Here is a 15,884-nt window from a genome sequence, read left to right as displayed (position 1 = left end):
TATCCACTCTGCTTACAAGTTTTAAATTTAACTCTTTATGCAGCTTTACTCAGAAGAAAATCAACCCGTTTAAAAGTAGCCTCTTAAAAATAGAGGTATTACAGTGCATTTTAGAAGGTATTCATTCCATCCACTTCTCCATTTAAAGGAAATAAATATTCTCTGTGATGACACACCAGACAGAAACATTTTCTCCTTCTGTGCAAAGTAAGGTCATAGGACTGCTTTTGATGACTTCAGCACTTTTGCTTTTTTTTTCAACTTCCTGTTTTCTTTTTCTTTGCATTATTAGTAATCTCAAAACTTTCTAATATTTTGAGCCAATAAAAGATGAGGAAGATGGTTCTTTGAAAGCTGGTTATTATAAAGTGTCATATTTGTAGCAAAAATTCACGTACAAAATTATGAAACCCCCACTAGAGAGGAGGTGAAGAAGCACAATGTGAACTTTGGCTGATGGGATCATTTTGCAGCAGACAGGCTGCCATCTTCAGCCCTCTTGTGACAATCTCCCCACATCAGTAGCAGCAGAAACTGCACAGACATGTTCTTTACTTTGCTAATTTTTTTTACCTGACATAAAAGAACACTTTATAATGCAGTCACTTGCCTCAGAGATGCTGTATGAATGCACTGTGAACAAAGATGATGAGGAGCACAGCATCTTTTTTTCAAAGCTCTTTTTGCTGAGTGAAGTGAGATGGGAATGGGAAGTACATCTATGGAGAACCTTTGCCACGCTTAGTTTTTTTTCCCTGTCCATTCAGATCTAGAAGTGAGAAGTGAATGGACATGTACCAAAGCCCATGCAGATTCACAAAATTATTTTTTTATATTGTGGCCATCTATACAATTATATATACCATCATATTCTACCATCTGTAATTAATATATCATTCCGCTAAATGGCAACACAGTGTGTAATTAGGCCAGAAATTAAGGCCATGGACATGTTCAGAAAGAAGCATATTTATATATGCTTTCTTGATTTTATGGAGTCAAGCTAGAAGAAAAACAACAGGAGTATCAGAAACCCATGTAAATTTGCAGTATCTGCATAGATATTTTTTGCTTGTTTCTTTTTAACCTGGTCAAAATTCTGAAACTTCTCTTCAAGACACTCATGTCTTCTAGGACAGTGAGATGCAAATTAATTACCTGTCAAGCAAAGAATGTCCTTGGACCAGTGTAGGCACTTGCCCACAGGGAAAAGCTCACCATAGTGTCAATAAGGTACATGAAAGTCTGTAAGCTGCTGTCTCTGAATGATCCTTAAGGCAAGATTCAGCCAAAAGGCACATTGGTCTGGTCTTCACATGGTTGCAGAAATAAAGACTTTCAGAAGAAGTCATTATAGGCCTTAATCTCAAAATAAATGTATTTGTCATCTCTGCCTTCAATACTACAGGCAATGTTATCCTGCTGGCAGCAGACAACGTATCACGGGTCGGTTTAACAACTCCATGCAACGACAAAGATATGGAATTGACCTAGAGAGCTCATCCTCAATGAAAATTGCATCCTGAGCAAAAACCAGCAGCAGTTAGAAAGAATATGGAAGGCACGTGTCAGAGAGATAGGAGAAGTAACCTGTGGGCCTTACGTGCAGTAATCAACCTACATCCAGTCTGTCACATGTTTTAAAAGACCCACTGTAACATTATCATCCTGCCAAACCCTCCTGTCTCCAAAGAGACAAATCTGGTGTCTGGTGATGGTATCTCTGTAGCTTTACAGGTGAAGATAACAATAGTTCTCTACATTATGGGCAAAACTTTATGCATAAAATGGAAGAAATAGAAACAGAAGTAGAAGTATAGATGGCAGAGCCCAGAAGGCCATTGCTGGTGGAAGGACATATGAGACACACGTGAGACAAACTAGATGAAATAGTTTCTTCAGCCAGATGTACAACATGCATGGTCTCGAAATAACAAGGAGCCAGATCTGCTTGCAGCTCACTCCAGACCAGAAGAGCAACTGAAAGGGATTTGTGGCATCAACACAGCTTCCTCTTTAGCTTTTCTGTCAGAAGTTGTCTGGAGAAAATGCTAGTTAAGGGATCTACGCTCTCTAACAGAAGAAAAGTAGAGCAATTGCAGAATGCATCATAGGAGTTAAAAATGGCATCATTTCAATAGTTCAATTTCTGCCTTTAGCTGAACTGCAGTTCCCGAATCCCTCCTAAACACTGTCGCTGTTGAACAGACTTAGAAAAATTTCTCTGCTTCTTTTTTCCTCCTGCTGTGTTTTGTATCTGCCATGCCTCATGTGGGCCGTCCATCGAGCATCCCTTCTCCCAGAGATCAAGATCAATCTCATTAACCACTGTGGCTACTGCTGTTAATAAAAACATACTTTACCAAAATAGCAAGGCCCTTGCTGCAACCATGCCCCATGTGGTTCAACAGCAGAGGTTTTGCAAGACTGTGCAAATTGATGTAGTGCACACAGCGGAGGAGACAATCAATATCAGCCACTGGGATGTGATGCATTTATTGCCCTTGCGTAAATTTGTTATTTAGGAATCTGTCGTCTCACAAAGTCCTGCTTTAGAGGTGTAAGGTTTTGATTGGCATTGTGGTATTTCTCAAAAGAGAGCTCATGGACAGGTGACTGTGCATTGCACATTGTATACTGGGGATTTTTTTTACAATACTCACAGTTTTTCTGAAACATGAGAAGAATCTTTTTCTTACTATGTCTACTCTTCCTCCTCCTTACACGTGCTTTTCTGTGTTCATTATGATGTCATGTCAAATTACAAATTATGCTTTAGAGAAAGTTTATTGGAGTAAAATAATTGCCAAAACTCAGGTGGTTAGTGCATCTTCAAACCAGTCTGTGTATCTCTAATATATAAGCAGTTTGTTAAAATGGCTTACCTTGTGTTTGTCATCCAAATACACACTTGAGAGTCCAAGACATTTTACAAAGTGTTAGTTACAATTTAACCAGTAATCAGTTAAATGAGGATTTATTAAAAAGATACGGCGGAAATGGCTTCAAAGCAGCCCAAGGGCTATTGGATTGCAGTTTTCCTATCAATTTTACAAACAACCGTATGTTTAGTTTATAATAACTGCTTTAAATAATTTGAAATTAAGGTATTTGTTTCCTAGTGATGCTGTGGAATTCTGTTTTAATAAGAGTAAGAGCAGTTAGGACATGGACCAATGTAACTACATGATTCTGAATGGCAGGCTCTGTGTGTATTTTCTCTCTCATTGATTTCACTTTCCCACCTCATGTTCCTGCCTTGGCCCTCTCTAATCTTGCAGCAGTAGTGAAATATTACCTGAACAACTGTGGCAATAATGAAGTTAATTTTAAGCAATTTAGGGCCAAGCTGTGATCTGCAATCTCTCTTCATTTTTTTCTGCCTCCCCCCTCCCCCACCCCTCCGCCTTCTAACTCACTTGTGGGGTTTTTTTTTCCTTTTTTTGACCACTTTTTTTGACCTCTTTCCACATCCTTTCCATCCATCATGATGCCACACATACAAATTCGCTTAAACCTGACATATGGTTCAATTTAAAACCTTCCTGGGGCAGCTGGATTCTCTTTGGCTGACACTTTTAACTAGGTAACTGCACTCTGGCAAATGACTAGCAGCATGCAGGACGCAGTTCCTCTACCCTCTCTTCAGCAAAGTCAGTGGCTGTGTGGTACTCCACTGTAAGTAAAATATATATCTACCTTACATACCATTTAATCTTACTTCTCTAGGACTCTTGTACAAAAAATAACTTCATAGCGAAATAGATAATCTATAAAAGCTAATAAAGTAGAATAAAATGGTAAAACATGTTGAAAAGATGATCAGTGTAATAATGCAACTGTGAAAGAGTGGGAGGTTGGGTGAAGTGTCTGTGATGCAGAGGAAGTGGACTAATGATTTTATCTTGTATCCATCAAGTCCAGATTTCCAAAAAATAATTATATATTCTGATCTCTAAATTCTTTTCTTTTCCTTTCTGTTAGGGCTTACTCGTGGCAACTATATTCTGCTTCTTCAATGGTGAGGTAAGCATTTGAAATACAGCAAATGAGCAGAACTTGAAATATGTGTTGTTCCTTAATGCAGAAATGAAGCATGTCACGCTACAAACTTTGGAACCACAGAAAATTGCTTTTTACTCTCTATATACAAGCAGCAGTGTGCATTTTTGAATGCTCTGTGCAGAGTGCAACTTGATTATCTCTGAGCAGATGATCCAGGAAAAAACAGATGGCCCCAAATGAGGTACAGGGGTACAGGCATGAGACTCTCCCCCTATATCTGCAATTTTGAGACAGAGGTCTAAGAAAAGGGGGAAAATGCTCTACTTCCCTTCCTGCCCCAGAATAATGGGAATGACCTCAGTGCCCCACAAGAAACAGTGGGGATCTTTGGGGGTCTGTCCTGGAGAGCCGTGTGTTGCATTCAGCCCCATACCTATGGCAGATGTCATCCCTGGTAGCACTGTCAGAGCAGAGTAGCCTGAAAGAGTGCAAATACTTTCACTCCTTTGAGGATTAGTGCTAGCCCTTTTAAAGTCTGTGTTTCTCGTGTAGTAACTAAGAAATAAAACACCTTGAGGCAAAGATGTTTCCCATTCTCTTACAGCTGAATCAATATTTTATATACTACAGCTGGTTTTAGGTCCATTTCACTATTTTTTTCTCACAAAAAAAAGTGGCAGGTTAATTTATGTCAAGAACCATTGAAATTCCTACAGCAAGCCATTTTCCCAAGATAGTTAGCAAAAAAATGCTTTTTCAATACATCAGGAGCATTCAGCCATAGCAAAATAAAATGCCACGTATCTTAGCAAAGCTAAAAAGATCTTTAAAAAGTTAATTTTGAATCCAGAGCAAATGAGTTAGAAACAGTGCAAGCTTTGTGATGCTAATACTCAGTAATGCAACAGTAGAAAAGACTGGAGGTCTCCTGCTGTAATTCTGTAGCGTGGATTCTCAGGGGTCATAGAAGAGAATGGCAAAATGTGAAGAGCTAATGACACCAGAACCTAACATGAAATGATAGCTGTAAAGATCACACTATAGAAGTTCATGGTTTCACGGGTCCAATTATACAAAGTTAGAGAGACGTGCAGCATTTTTCCTATCACATTTCTGTCGCCAGAAGCTGCAGTCTAGTATCACCTTTCTCCTTACTTAAGTGTTGACACTTTCTGGCCCAGCCCAGTCTCCACGCCCTGGAAACATAGAAAGACTTCTGATTCAGCCTGGTAGGAAGAGACCAGCCCGGAAGTTTTTGAAACATCCTCTCCGCACAGGAATGACTGCATAACTATGTAAAGGCAGGCTTCAGTGTGTCCTCACTTGTCTTCTTCCCTCTTTGTTCTCTCCTGCATCAGCTTCTATTTTTTGCAGATTAGATCTTGCAAAACAAATTTGTGTAATGTTTTGTAGCTTTGGTGTAGATGGTCATTTACTCTGTAATTCTCCACCTCTAACGAGATCATAAGGATTTGTGCCTAGATTAAAGGCTGTAGCAATGCTAAGAATGAGGAAAGGCAGCAAGAAAATGCACTGAAAACATGAAGTGTCTTAAAATTTGTTTGTTTCTTAGATATGTGGCATGAAATCGCTCCAATTCCAAAGTACTTTTGGCAGTGTCACAGTGTCAGAAAAGCATATCCACCTTTACAACTCCAGGAATACAATCTTCTAGTTATGCAAGAATGAATGAATATATCCGGAGCATCTGTTTGCCAACATCATGGCAGACCGTATGTACATTTAATTCCAAATTAGATTGCAAGGAATGAACAAGTTTACCTGTAATATGAACTAGCCTATAGTTTGAAAGGTGGAAAACCAAAAGATACAATCCAGGAATAAAAAAGAATCTAAAATAAATACACAGCTCTTTTTTTTGTTCATTAAATATTGTATTACACTTAATTTAGAATTCAGAATAAATATCTTTGGATTAAGACAGTGCACCATATTCATACATGATATTCAGACATCCGGCCTCAGAGACACACCACACTTTGTGCACTTCTGCATTGACTCAGCTGCTGTTAGGAAGCAGCAATGGCATCCAGTCATTCCTTACATGGACAGTCTAGATGCAAATCATGAATAACAGCAACAGTCACCAAACCCCTAGTCACTTCTGAAAGCCTTTTTAACACATTTGGCAGCCCACAGTAAAAGGACCTCTTCCTTGTGAAAAGCTCTTATCTGGATATCCACTTTTGATACTTGACTTGTCAGCGAGTCATCACTGGGGGGATATATCTAGAAGGAATGATACCCAAAATGAGATAAAAATTAATCTGATGGTGAAGTTTTGCTTCCAGTTTTCTACATTATTACTCCCATAAATTATCACATGGATGGCTTAACTATCTCTGGGTAGCTCCAGACTGCATGTAGGATTAATGGCTCCTTGGTGGAGTGGCTGATCAAAGACATTCATCAGTGTCAGACAGTTGGTGCTTGGGAGCTTTTCAGCATTACACCCATTTTCAAAGTTGTGTCTGCTTCAGACTTGCAGACTAACACGGTCAATGGCAGGGATGCTGAGAAACCCTCATTATTTTCTTACAGGAAATGTTATTTACTAGACAATAAGGAAACCATTTTTCGAATTTACCATGTAGAATTTCCCATTGACAAGTGGGTCCGTGTGAACCTCATGAAGTTCAACAAGGTCAAGTGCAAGGTCCTGCACTTGAGTCAGGGCAATCCCTGGTATCACTACTGGCTGGGGGCTTGAAGGGATAGAGAGCAGCTGTGAGGAGAAGGACTTGGGGCTACTGGTGGATGAAAAGCTGGCCATGAGCCAACAATGTTCACTCACAGCCCAGAAAGCCGACTGTGTCCTGGGCTGCATCAACAGAAGCATGGCCAGCGGGGTGAAAGAGATGGTTCTCCCCCTCTACTCCACTCTGTTGAGACCTCACTTGGAGTATGGTGTCCAGCCCAGGAGTCCTCAGCACAGGAAAAACATGAACCTTTTGGATTGGGTCAGAGGGATGGAACACCTCTCCTTTGAAGAAAGATAAAGAGAGCTGGAGTTGTTCAACCTGGAGAAGAGAAGGCTCCAGGGACACCTTATTCAGCCTTTCAGTACTTACAGCAGGCTCATGAGAAAATGGGACAATTTTTTTAGCAAGGCCTGATGTGATAGGACAAGGAGTAAAGGTTTTAAATTAAAAAGGGGAGATTTAGACTAGATATAAAGAAGAAATTTTTTATAATGAGAGTGGTGAAACACTGGCACAAGTTGCCCAGAGAGGTGGTGGAAGCCCCATCCCTGGAAATGTTCAAGGTCGGGTTGGATGAGGCTCTGGGCAACCTGATCTAGCTGAAGATGTCCCTGCTCACTGCAGGGGTATTGGAACTAGATGACGTTTAAAGATCCCCTGCAAACCAAAACATTTTATGATTCTGTGATTCCACAGTGGGCAGAGTGAAAGATGACAGCTCTCCAATACAGACTCAAGACACTTTGGTGCAACTTGCATCAGCATATTACCAATAAACATCAAGCAAATTTATGTACTCAACCAGCTGCAGTGGGCTGTGCCCGAAGAGAGGATGAAAGGTTTATTACCCTTTTCCTCCAAGTCCCACTGTAGCATATAAGGCAAAAAACCTGTAGAGGAACAGGAACAGGCTAATGCCAAGGTGATATTAGGTCCTTCCAAAAGGAGCACTGGTCTGAGTTTGGCTGCCTAAGAGAAGTAAGTTGAGATAACAGTCCTGCTGTGTGCAGTAGGACATAGACCAAAGCCACAGTCTAGTCTTCAGCCATGGCAGGAGATTGTTTCCAAGCTGCAGTATGCATCTGCTGCTATAAAGCACAAAATTATTTCTCATGAGAAAATTCAGTGTGGGGCAAGGAGATTAATTTTAGTACCACAGAAGCCTGGATACTCTGGGATTTACTTTTTCCTACTGGAATATTTAACTTCAGGGCTGAAACACATGAAGTTTAGCCAGGACAAACAATGTTGAACTCGGTACCACCTGACAGCGGTTTATATTGCATTCATTACCTACTACCTCACCAACCTCACTTGAGTACCATGAGCCCATCTGTAGAAAGAAATGCGAAAATAGTAATACAAAGCTGTTCTGATGACTGCATTCATGTGGAAGAACACATAAACAATGGATTTGTTTTGGATTTTTAAAATGACAGGTTTTCTTCTGTATTTTCATGTAAAATACCAGTGTCCAGCAGCACTGTAGTTTCTCTGTCCAACAACAGGTCTCTGCAATAGTCTGCTCACCAGACCGTATTTCCAGGCCTGAGATTGCTTCTAGACTGCAAGGCTGAACAACAAAATGGAGAGTCTGAAAGAAAAACAGTCATATATCTTGCATGCCAGAGAGGCATGAGTGGCTAATAGAGAACAGAAAAATCTTTAACGTCCTGAAAAGCAGAGTAAATAAACTCAGATTCTTCAGTTCTTGAAACTTTACTTTCTTCCATCCAGTATCACAGTAGAAAATACAGCAGGCATCGCCCTGCCCCTACAGGTCCCCAGGAGCCTCCTTGGTCGTTTAAACCCTACGGCTGTGCATGTGATTTTCAGTAATGCTGCTTACACATCTAAAAACCATGCATGAATAGTTTTAGTTGGCACTGAATTATGATCATCTGAGATCCTTGGAATCATAGCAGAAATCTAGGCTAACACATTGTTTTACTCAAGTGCAGCAACTTGTACTATCAATTATCTGTTTGTGGACAGATTCTTGTACAGGCCAGCAGTTCAGCAGAGAAACAAAACACAGCTGGTTTGACCTCTTGCTCTTGCTGCTCCATGGAACATTTTAAACCTGTGTAATGGCACTTCCAATCATGGGCTGAAGGAAGGGATGTGCCTGTTTGCTCCCTGACCATACGTATAATTTGAGTGTCACTCCCTTCTGAGAAAAAACCTATAACCTCCTCATGGCAGGCTTGGTAAGACTCGGTATATTATTATTCTCTCTTCAGTTAGCCATGTTAACCAAACAGACCTGTGGGTCTCTTGGTGGCCTATCAGAATCCAGTTCAACTGAGAGCAGTTTGAGAGCTCAGCAGGAGCTCATCACCTTCAGAGCAGCTCTTCCCATGCAAGAGTGATCAAAGCCTTGGGGTCTATGCAAGGTGCAGGGGACAGGCGCTAAGAAAGGGACAGGAAGGCTGTAAAAGCATGTTATTCACACATTCAGTAAAGATGCTGAGATAAATTCGAATGGATTAACTGCTGTGAAATACAAACACACTCAATACATAGGGGCAGAGGCAATGGCTAGAGGTGCATAGTGCCTACCGGCACTAATGACCATGGTGGTGGTGTTGGGGGAATAGTGACAGGCAGGCAGAGCTGCTGTGCACATCCGAGAGTTCTGCATTATCCTCATTGCATCTGGCCATGGGTTGCAGTATAATAAATATATCCTGCAATATGTAATACACGTAATATGTGTAATATCACCTGCTACAGCTGCATTACTCTGTCATGCAGTAATTCTTTCTCACTAATAAACTTTTGTGATGGTGTGATATGAAACATCCCTGCGCGCAGCCATTTCACTTTCAATCTCAATATTGGCATAGTAAGTTTTGCTTACAGCCCCAGTAAGTAAAGTTCTGTTGTAACCATATGCCTTTTCCATGCTTGATATCTAATTAACCTACATTCTGCCTTTTGCTTTCTTTATATGTCAGCAATACACTTCTCCAAATGAAAAGAGCTCTTAACTACATTGTCTTGGGCAAAAAAAAGAGTTAGTATTGGAAACTGGGCATGAATATAGTTTTCAGTTAGTTTCAAAGGACAAGTCCAGCAACCGTTTGTTTATTCAAGAAAGTAGTCATACCAAAGTCAATACATCTACTTGCACAAGTAAGGATTTATAGCATCAACCCTCATACCTTGGCTTGTGGCTTGGATTAAAAATAAAAAGCCAAAGCAATTGAAGTATCTATTCTTGGCATGCTGTATCATCCCACCGTACACTCATAAATATCTCAGATTCATAGCAATTCCTTATGAAGCCTTGTGCTTATGTGGCATGAAACAGCTTTCTTACAGGTGGCTGTGGGTGGTGAGTAGATAACATTTTACTGTATACATATTAATAGAGTGATTAGAATTTTGGAGACTTTGTATGTATTAGTCATTCAGATTCATCAACATGAATCAAAGATACTGTTCTGCAAAGAGCCTAAAGAGTGATTTCAGTCTGCTCCCCGAGCAAAAATGACACAGCGTCTACACCAGCAGAAGCACAGAAGCTGGGACACTGCTGTCATCACAGTGCCTCACCTGCACCTGCCTTTGTCTGGAGGGGTGTTCATTTACAGCAGACTGCTCTAAACAGCAAACTGCTCCTACTCTCATATTTTGCTGGTTAGAATCGCTGATTTAAATGAACAGAGCCCACTCCCTGCCCGTGTCTCAATGCTAGCAAGTGCCATCACGCCTGAACGTGCAGCTGGAGAAGGGCTACTTATTTCCTGGTAGGTCTCAATAGCTTAAGTAATATCTTAGTTCTGTATATAAGATCACTTAACGCCAATATTTTATTCCCAGAAGATGAATGTCAAAAGGTTGACATTCTCTGCTACACAGGGGGCTGTGACCAATGCTAATTTTTTTTTGCCAGCAGAGAACCTGTTCTCAAATTACCAGAAGAAAAACCTCTTGTTTAGTTGTACTAATTCTCTAACTCTTTCTTCCTGCAAAATGAACCCTGGGAAGCTCTGGATGTGTAGTTATGTTTTGCCATTCATGACCAGTTTTACTCAAGGTTAAGTTTCTTCAGGTGTCACAAGGCATTAATCATTCTAGGACTAAGGATCCAGCTGCAGCATCAGATGGGTTTTAATCCCAATGCCTCCTTTCTCTTCCTTCTTCTATTGTGCTCCCAAGCAGCAATCTGTTAACGCTTACCTCTTATGGAAACATCTAACCTATACCATCTCTTCACAAGCAGCAACAACTACAGAATCTCTAATTATTGCCATAGAGTGGGCAGGGAGGGAGTTTTCTTTCACTCCTTTCCTTTCCTTTCCTTTCCTTTCCTTTCCTTTCCTTTCCTTTCCTTTCCTTTCCTTTTCCTTTCCTTTCCTTTCCTTTCCTTTCCTTTCCTTTCCTTTCCTCTCCTCTCCTCTCCTCCTCCTCTCCTCCTTCTCCTCTCCTTCTCCTCTCCTTCTCCTCTCCTCTCCTTCTCCTCTTTTCTCTTCTTTTCTTCTATTTCCTGCAGCGTATTTTAAAATGTCTTCGGTTATAGGGATTTAGATTATGCCTCACCCTAACTGTGTGTTTCTTTAACAGGTACAAGGAGCTTTGAAGCGGCAATGGACACAGTACAAAACCCAGTGGGGCCAAAGGCGCCGAGAGCACTGTTCCACACGATCTACCTCCTACACTGCAACATCTATCACAGAGGTCCCTGTTTACCTGTACCATCATGATTCCAACAATGAACAGTTAAATGGAAGATATGGAGAGGACTCCGAACTTGTTGCATTAAAATCTGGAGAGACGTCTGCCTAGCTCAGCACCAGCATCGCAAATACATCATTTCACATTTTGCTTGTCAACAAAGTGGGGAGAAGGATGGTAGCATGGAAATCTAAGCTGCTGTGGGAGAGGGCAAGGTGAAAGGACACATCACATTCAAATCACGTCAGCCTCTGAAAGCGATGGCATAGAAGGATTCTGATGCGGGCTTGGAAATAGCATTTCTTCCTGTGTGCTGCAGCAGGGCGTGAATATTGACCTGCCCACCAGGCTGTGTTATCTCCACATCTCCTGATACCAGCAGTGTGAAGTGACTATCTAACAGTAGTAACAATGCCAGGTAGCCCATAGAAACAGGAAAGAATAAAACAGTGCATGGCAGTTGGATACTTTCAGCAATTTTTGCTTTCAATACTTTAACACTAGATTTTGAAACAGAAACTTTCACAAGATGTAACTGGCTTGGAGTCCTTTACTTTTCCCCGTTTAATGAGTTTGATGGCTTCTTAAAAGATTTTGCACGTTGGAAGACTAATCAAACCAATTAACAGAAAAAGAGTCACTCCAAGTATTCAGATCTTGATGATATCCAAAGGATATCCCAAAATACTACCTTCCCATTAGCAAGTGTGTAAAATAAATGGAGGTAAATAATCATTGCATACCAAGATCACAACACCCTCAGAGAAGCAGACTGGTTCTTTAGGCTGCCTCACACAAGTCATGAAGGCATCTCAAAATATTTTTATTAAACAAAACTGTTGGTTCAAGAATATTTATTTATAGGAAAAATTGTCACCCTACTACTCTGCCCGGAAACTCATCATTAAGGCACAATGTTTCACTGAATAAACTGTGAAATTTGTTTGGAAATTATGATTTTTGTTAATAGCCATTCTGAGATGAATGGTAGACGAATCCTTGCCTCTGTAATAAAATTATGATCACAGCAGTAAAGGATCCCAGGCAAGAAATAAGAAAGTAATGTCTTAGCACAGAGAGCATCTATTTTTGGAATCTGGTTGCTGCTCTGAGCCCCTAATTGTTGAAGGTGGTGATTTCATGTGTGAGTCTATCATTAGGAAAATATGAGGAATGTGCAGTTTTGTGAGTAATAAGCACCTTTTATCATACATTCAAAGCATCATTAGAGTCTCCACGTGATTACTGAGGCAGAAATCAGGTCAGGGAGAAGCTGATTTGCAGCTAGAAGTTACGGTACTGTCACTTCAAAAGTTCTGCAAATCATAAAAGAAATAAAATAGAGGAATTTCCCACATGAAGCTAATTGCAAAGAAACTGCAAGCAGCAAGGCCAACGCCAAGGATGCTTTGCAGGGCTCTGACTCCTATGGAGTTTTATGCATAATGAATATGGTGTCATTCCTTTTACATCTCTCTGAAAAACTGTCCTACTGACTTCCCACTCCTTTGCCTTTGTCTGAGGTATGCATGGGATATTTCAAATGCTAATAACTTCAAGATACTCATCACAGTCTTTAACTTTGAAGGAAGCTGGAAAGTTATCAGTCCCCTCTTGTTTTCCTGGCTAATACACTGGCATCTGATGCTTCCACCCCAGCCCAAGCAGGAAGACACAGTCAGAGGCAGAGGCAGTTGCAAGGGCCAGTGGTAACACTTGCTCATCTCAAACATCTAAATACCAGCCCTGACCTGGGAGCTGTAAAAATACTGCCCTACATGGCAGGTGAATGAGATGAGACAGAATGCCATCCTTTATACTGCAGCTGCATTCAGGTGGGACTTCTGCTGCTGGTGCAAAATTTCCTCCTTTCCTTCATTTGCTTGCTGCAGTTCCATCCATAATAGTTTTTCTCCTTAGCACTGCATAAAGTATGTAAAATATTGTGGGTTAGAATAATCTTAAATCCAGACCTTATCATATAGTAAAGGAGAAAAACTGAAATAAGGCATCTGAGCTAAACGGCAATTCTTTTCAGGTAGCTTTAGAGGTTACAGACAGAGGTCCTAACCCTGCAGGTGTGTTGAGGAGACACTGCAGGACAATCTATATACCACAAGGTAAACACACTTTAAAGAGTCCCATAGAGCAAGATCATAAACTAGTCCTGCCATAAACCTTGATAATCTATTCCAGATTCTGTTGAAATTAGCAGACAAATCCCTGTTGACTTAGATGAGTGGTGAAGAACTCTCTTCAGTGGTCAGGAACAACTTACATATGCCAAACAGTTTGGTATAGACCTCAAAAACAGGAGACAATTTCATACTTAGCAATTTGAAACCATTTAAAAATATCGTGTTCAGCCAGGCTCATTTTTTCCTTCACTGACACAGCCAGACCCTAAGCTCTACTCTTCATTTGTAAATTTTAAGCGGAGGTTCACTGTACGTGTCTACATACATGACTCACCATCTCACTGGAAAAGTCCATTCCAGGGATGAGCTTATGAGGGCTAGTTGTAAACCCCACTCTGTAAGAGGGGACTGAATTCCCACTATCCATACATGAGGCCACCACTGAGTTGACAACATTACAACTGTAGAACAAGAGAGAAGAGCTGAGGAACAACTAACTGTCCACTGATGGTGCAGATCATTGCATGGTTAATGCAGTGGAACATTTACAAGAAAAAACAATCTTGTGTATTTGTTCAAATACATACCTATGTATTTGGTACATACCTATTTTTCCAACTTCAAGGAATACAAAGGCAGTTATTTTTTCAGACAACAGTTTTTTGTGTGTTGCTATTTCTACTTTTGCCACTTCCGATGGGAAGTGGAGGATTTAGTCATTAAAGACTATAAGGTGGCTCTGCTATAAATGCTGTGTTTCTGAATAGCTTTGGGGCACACCACACTTCCCTGCAGAGCTTCAGATGGCATTCTTAGTTTCAAAAGAGACAAACGAGCTGATAGTGAAAGTGTGCTTAATACAGATGTTTAATAGTGAACGTGTCGGTTTTAATAATGTCATGTTTACAACATGCAAGTACAAGTTGTTTTACAGTCTGTTATGTTCGTGTGGATGTACACAATGGAAATGCTTTGCCATTATAGTGGTTGTTTTCTTTCTTCACTAATTATGTTTTCTTCCTCGTTTCAGCAGATGCTCTGAAAAGCCAAATTCAGCAACTGGGGCATAGGTTCTCACTTTGAGCTTCATCTGGCGGAAACACTGTGTGGTTTCATCAGTCCTCGTGGCAGCTTTGCTTTCATTGGAGTGATGATGGTTTCTAGCCATTAACATACATACATACTGAGTTTAGGGTTGGCAGTTACTTTGCTGGCTTTGCAGTAAAGGCCATGCTTTAGAGGCACTTACTTAATAAATTCTGGTCAAAGTATTTTCCAACAGAAAATGCTGTTTTTCTTAATCTCAAGATGGTTTGAAACGTTGTCATTGCACACATAAGGTAAATTGCAATTCTCTGCTTTATAAACAGTACCATACATTAGTGACAGTAATATTGGGAATGCTGATACAACCTCAATAACTACAATGTCTTGGCAGTAAGATGCTTTGTCTCTAATACATTTCATAGGAACAGAAGAACTGTATCAGTGTATCAAAAAGTAGGAAAGTTGCTGACACTTAAATCAGCGGATTGAAGGTGTATTTCAAGAGGAAGCTAACCCTACATTAATCACCTCTGCAGTATCTCTTTCCTCTCGTGCACCACTCCAAACACATGAAAACCCAGATGTTTACAGTTCAGTGAACATTTGCTCTGGCAGACAGGTTTATGTGATTGATTGCTTTGTTTGAGCAACTACATCTATCACAAAGATGCTGGTTGTTATTCTCTACTAGGCACAGAAATGCACCACAAATTAAAAGATTTGTTGTGGCATGGGATGCTGAAACTAAGATTTGTTTTTTATTTGATTTACTTAATAAATATGTATTCCTGAAATAAAAGAGCAACAAAGATAGAACAGACACATTTCTCTGTATTAAAATTCGGAGCCATAATGCTACCTTAATTAAAAGTCCACCAGTTACAAAGTGCTCATGTGTTTATAACATAGTGACACAACTTTGCTTTGGGATAAAACCAACCACACAAATGTGGTGAATTTCTGTCCTCTTTTCCTGAATCCTCCTCTATCCTTTGCCAACCTTAATAAACAAAATCTGAGCCATTTTTCAAAGATGCAATTCCTAAACACTAACAGTTTGTAGGTATCTGCATTTCCAGTGCTTGGAATTTTAAAAGTCAGGTGTGTCTTCATGAAGCTAAATATGCATAGCTATTTGATTAATGCTCAAGAATACGAGCATTTGTAACGTAAAAGTCATTTGCATTGAATCTGGAGTTGATTCCAAGCCAGTAAGACTCTGCAATGTGTCAGTGTGCCCTCTCTTCCCTCTGGCAGACTACCTGAGCCAAACCACGTACAAATTTGA

At 40.3% G+C, this 15,884-nt stretch overlaps 1 protein-coding gene across 1 annotated transcript in view; it reads left to right on the top strand.

Moving 5' to 3' along the window:
- CALCR (calcitonin receptor) overlaps nt 1-11,522 on the top strand; it is a gene marked incomplete at its 5' end in the record, with an annotated part of 67,202 nt that extends 55,680 nt beyond the window's left edge. Inside the window, 2 exons of the mRNA XM_010143723.1 lie at nt 3,985-4,026; nt 11,301-11,522. Of these exons, the coding sequence (XP_010142025.1) occupies nt 3,985-4,026; nt 11,301-11,522 (264 nt within the window). The remainder of the gene's footprint in view (nt 1-3,984; nt 4,027-11,300) is intronic.
- Between the last annotated feature and the right edge of the window lie 4,362 nt (nt 11,523-15,884).

Source organism: Buceros rhinoceros, unplaced genomic scaffold (genome assembly GCF_000710305.1).
Source record: "Buceros rhinoceros silvestris isolate BGI_N320 unplaced genomic scaffold, ASM71030v1 scaffold17119, whole genome shotgun sequence".
NCBI classification, from domain to species: Eukaryota; Metazoa; Chordata; class Aves; order Bucerotiformes; family Bucerotidae; genus Buceros; species Buceros rhinoceros.
This window is presented reverse-complemented; position numbering and strand designations above follow the sequence as displayed.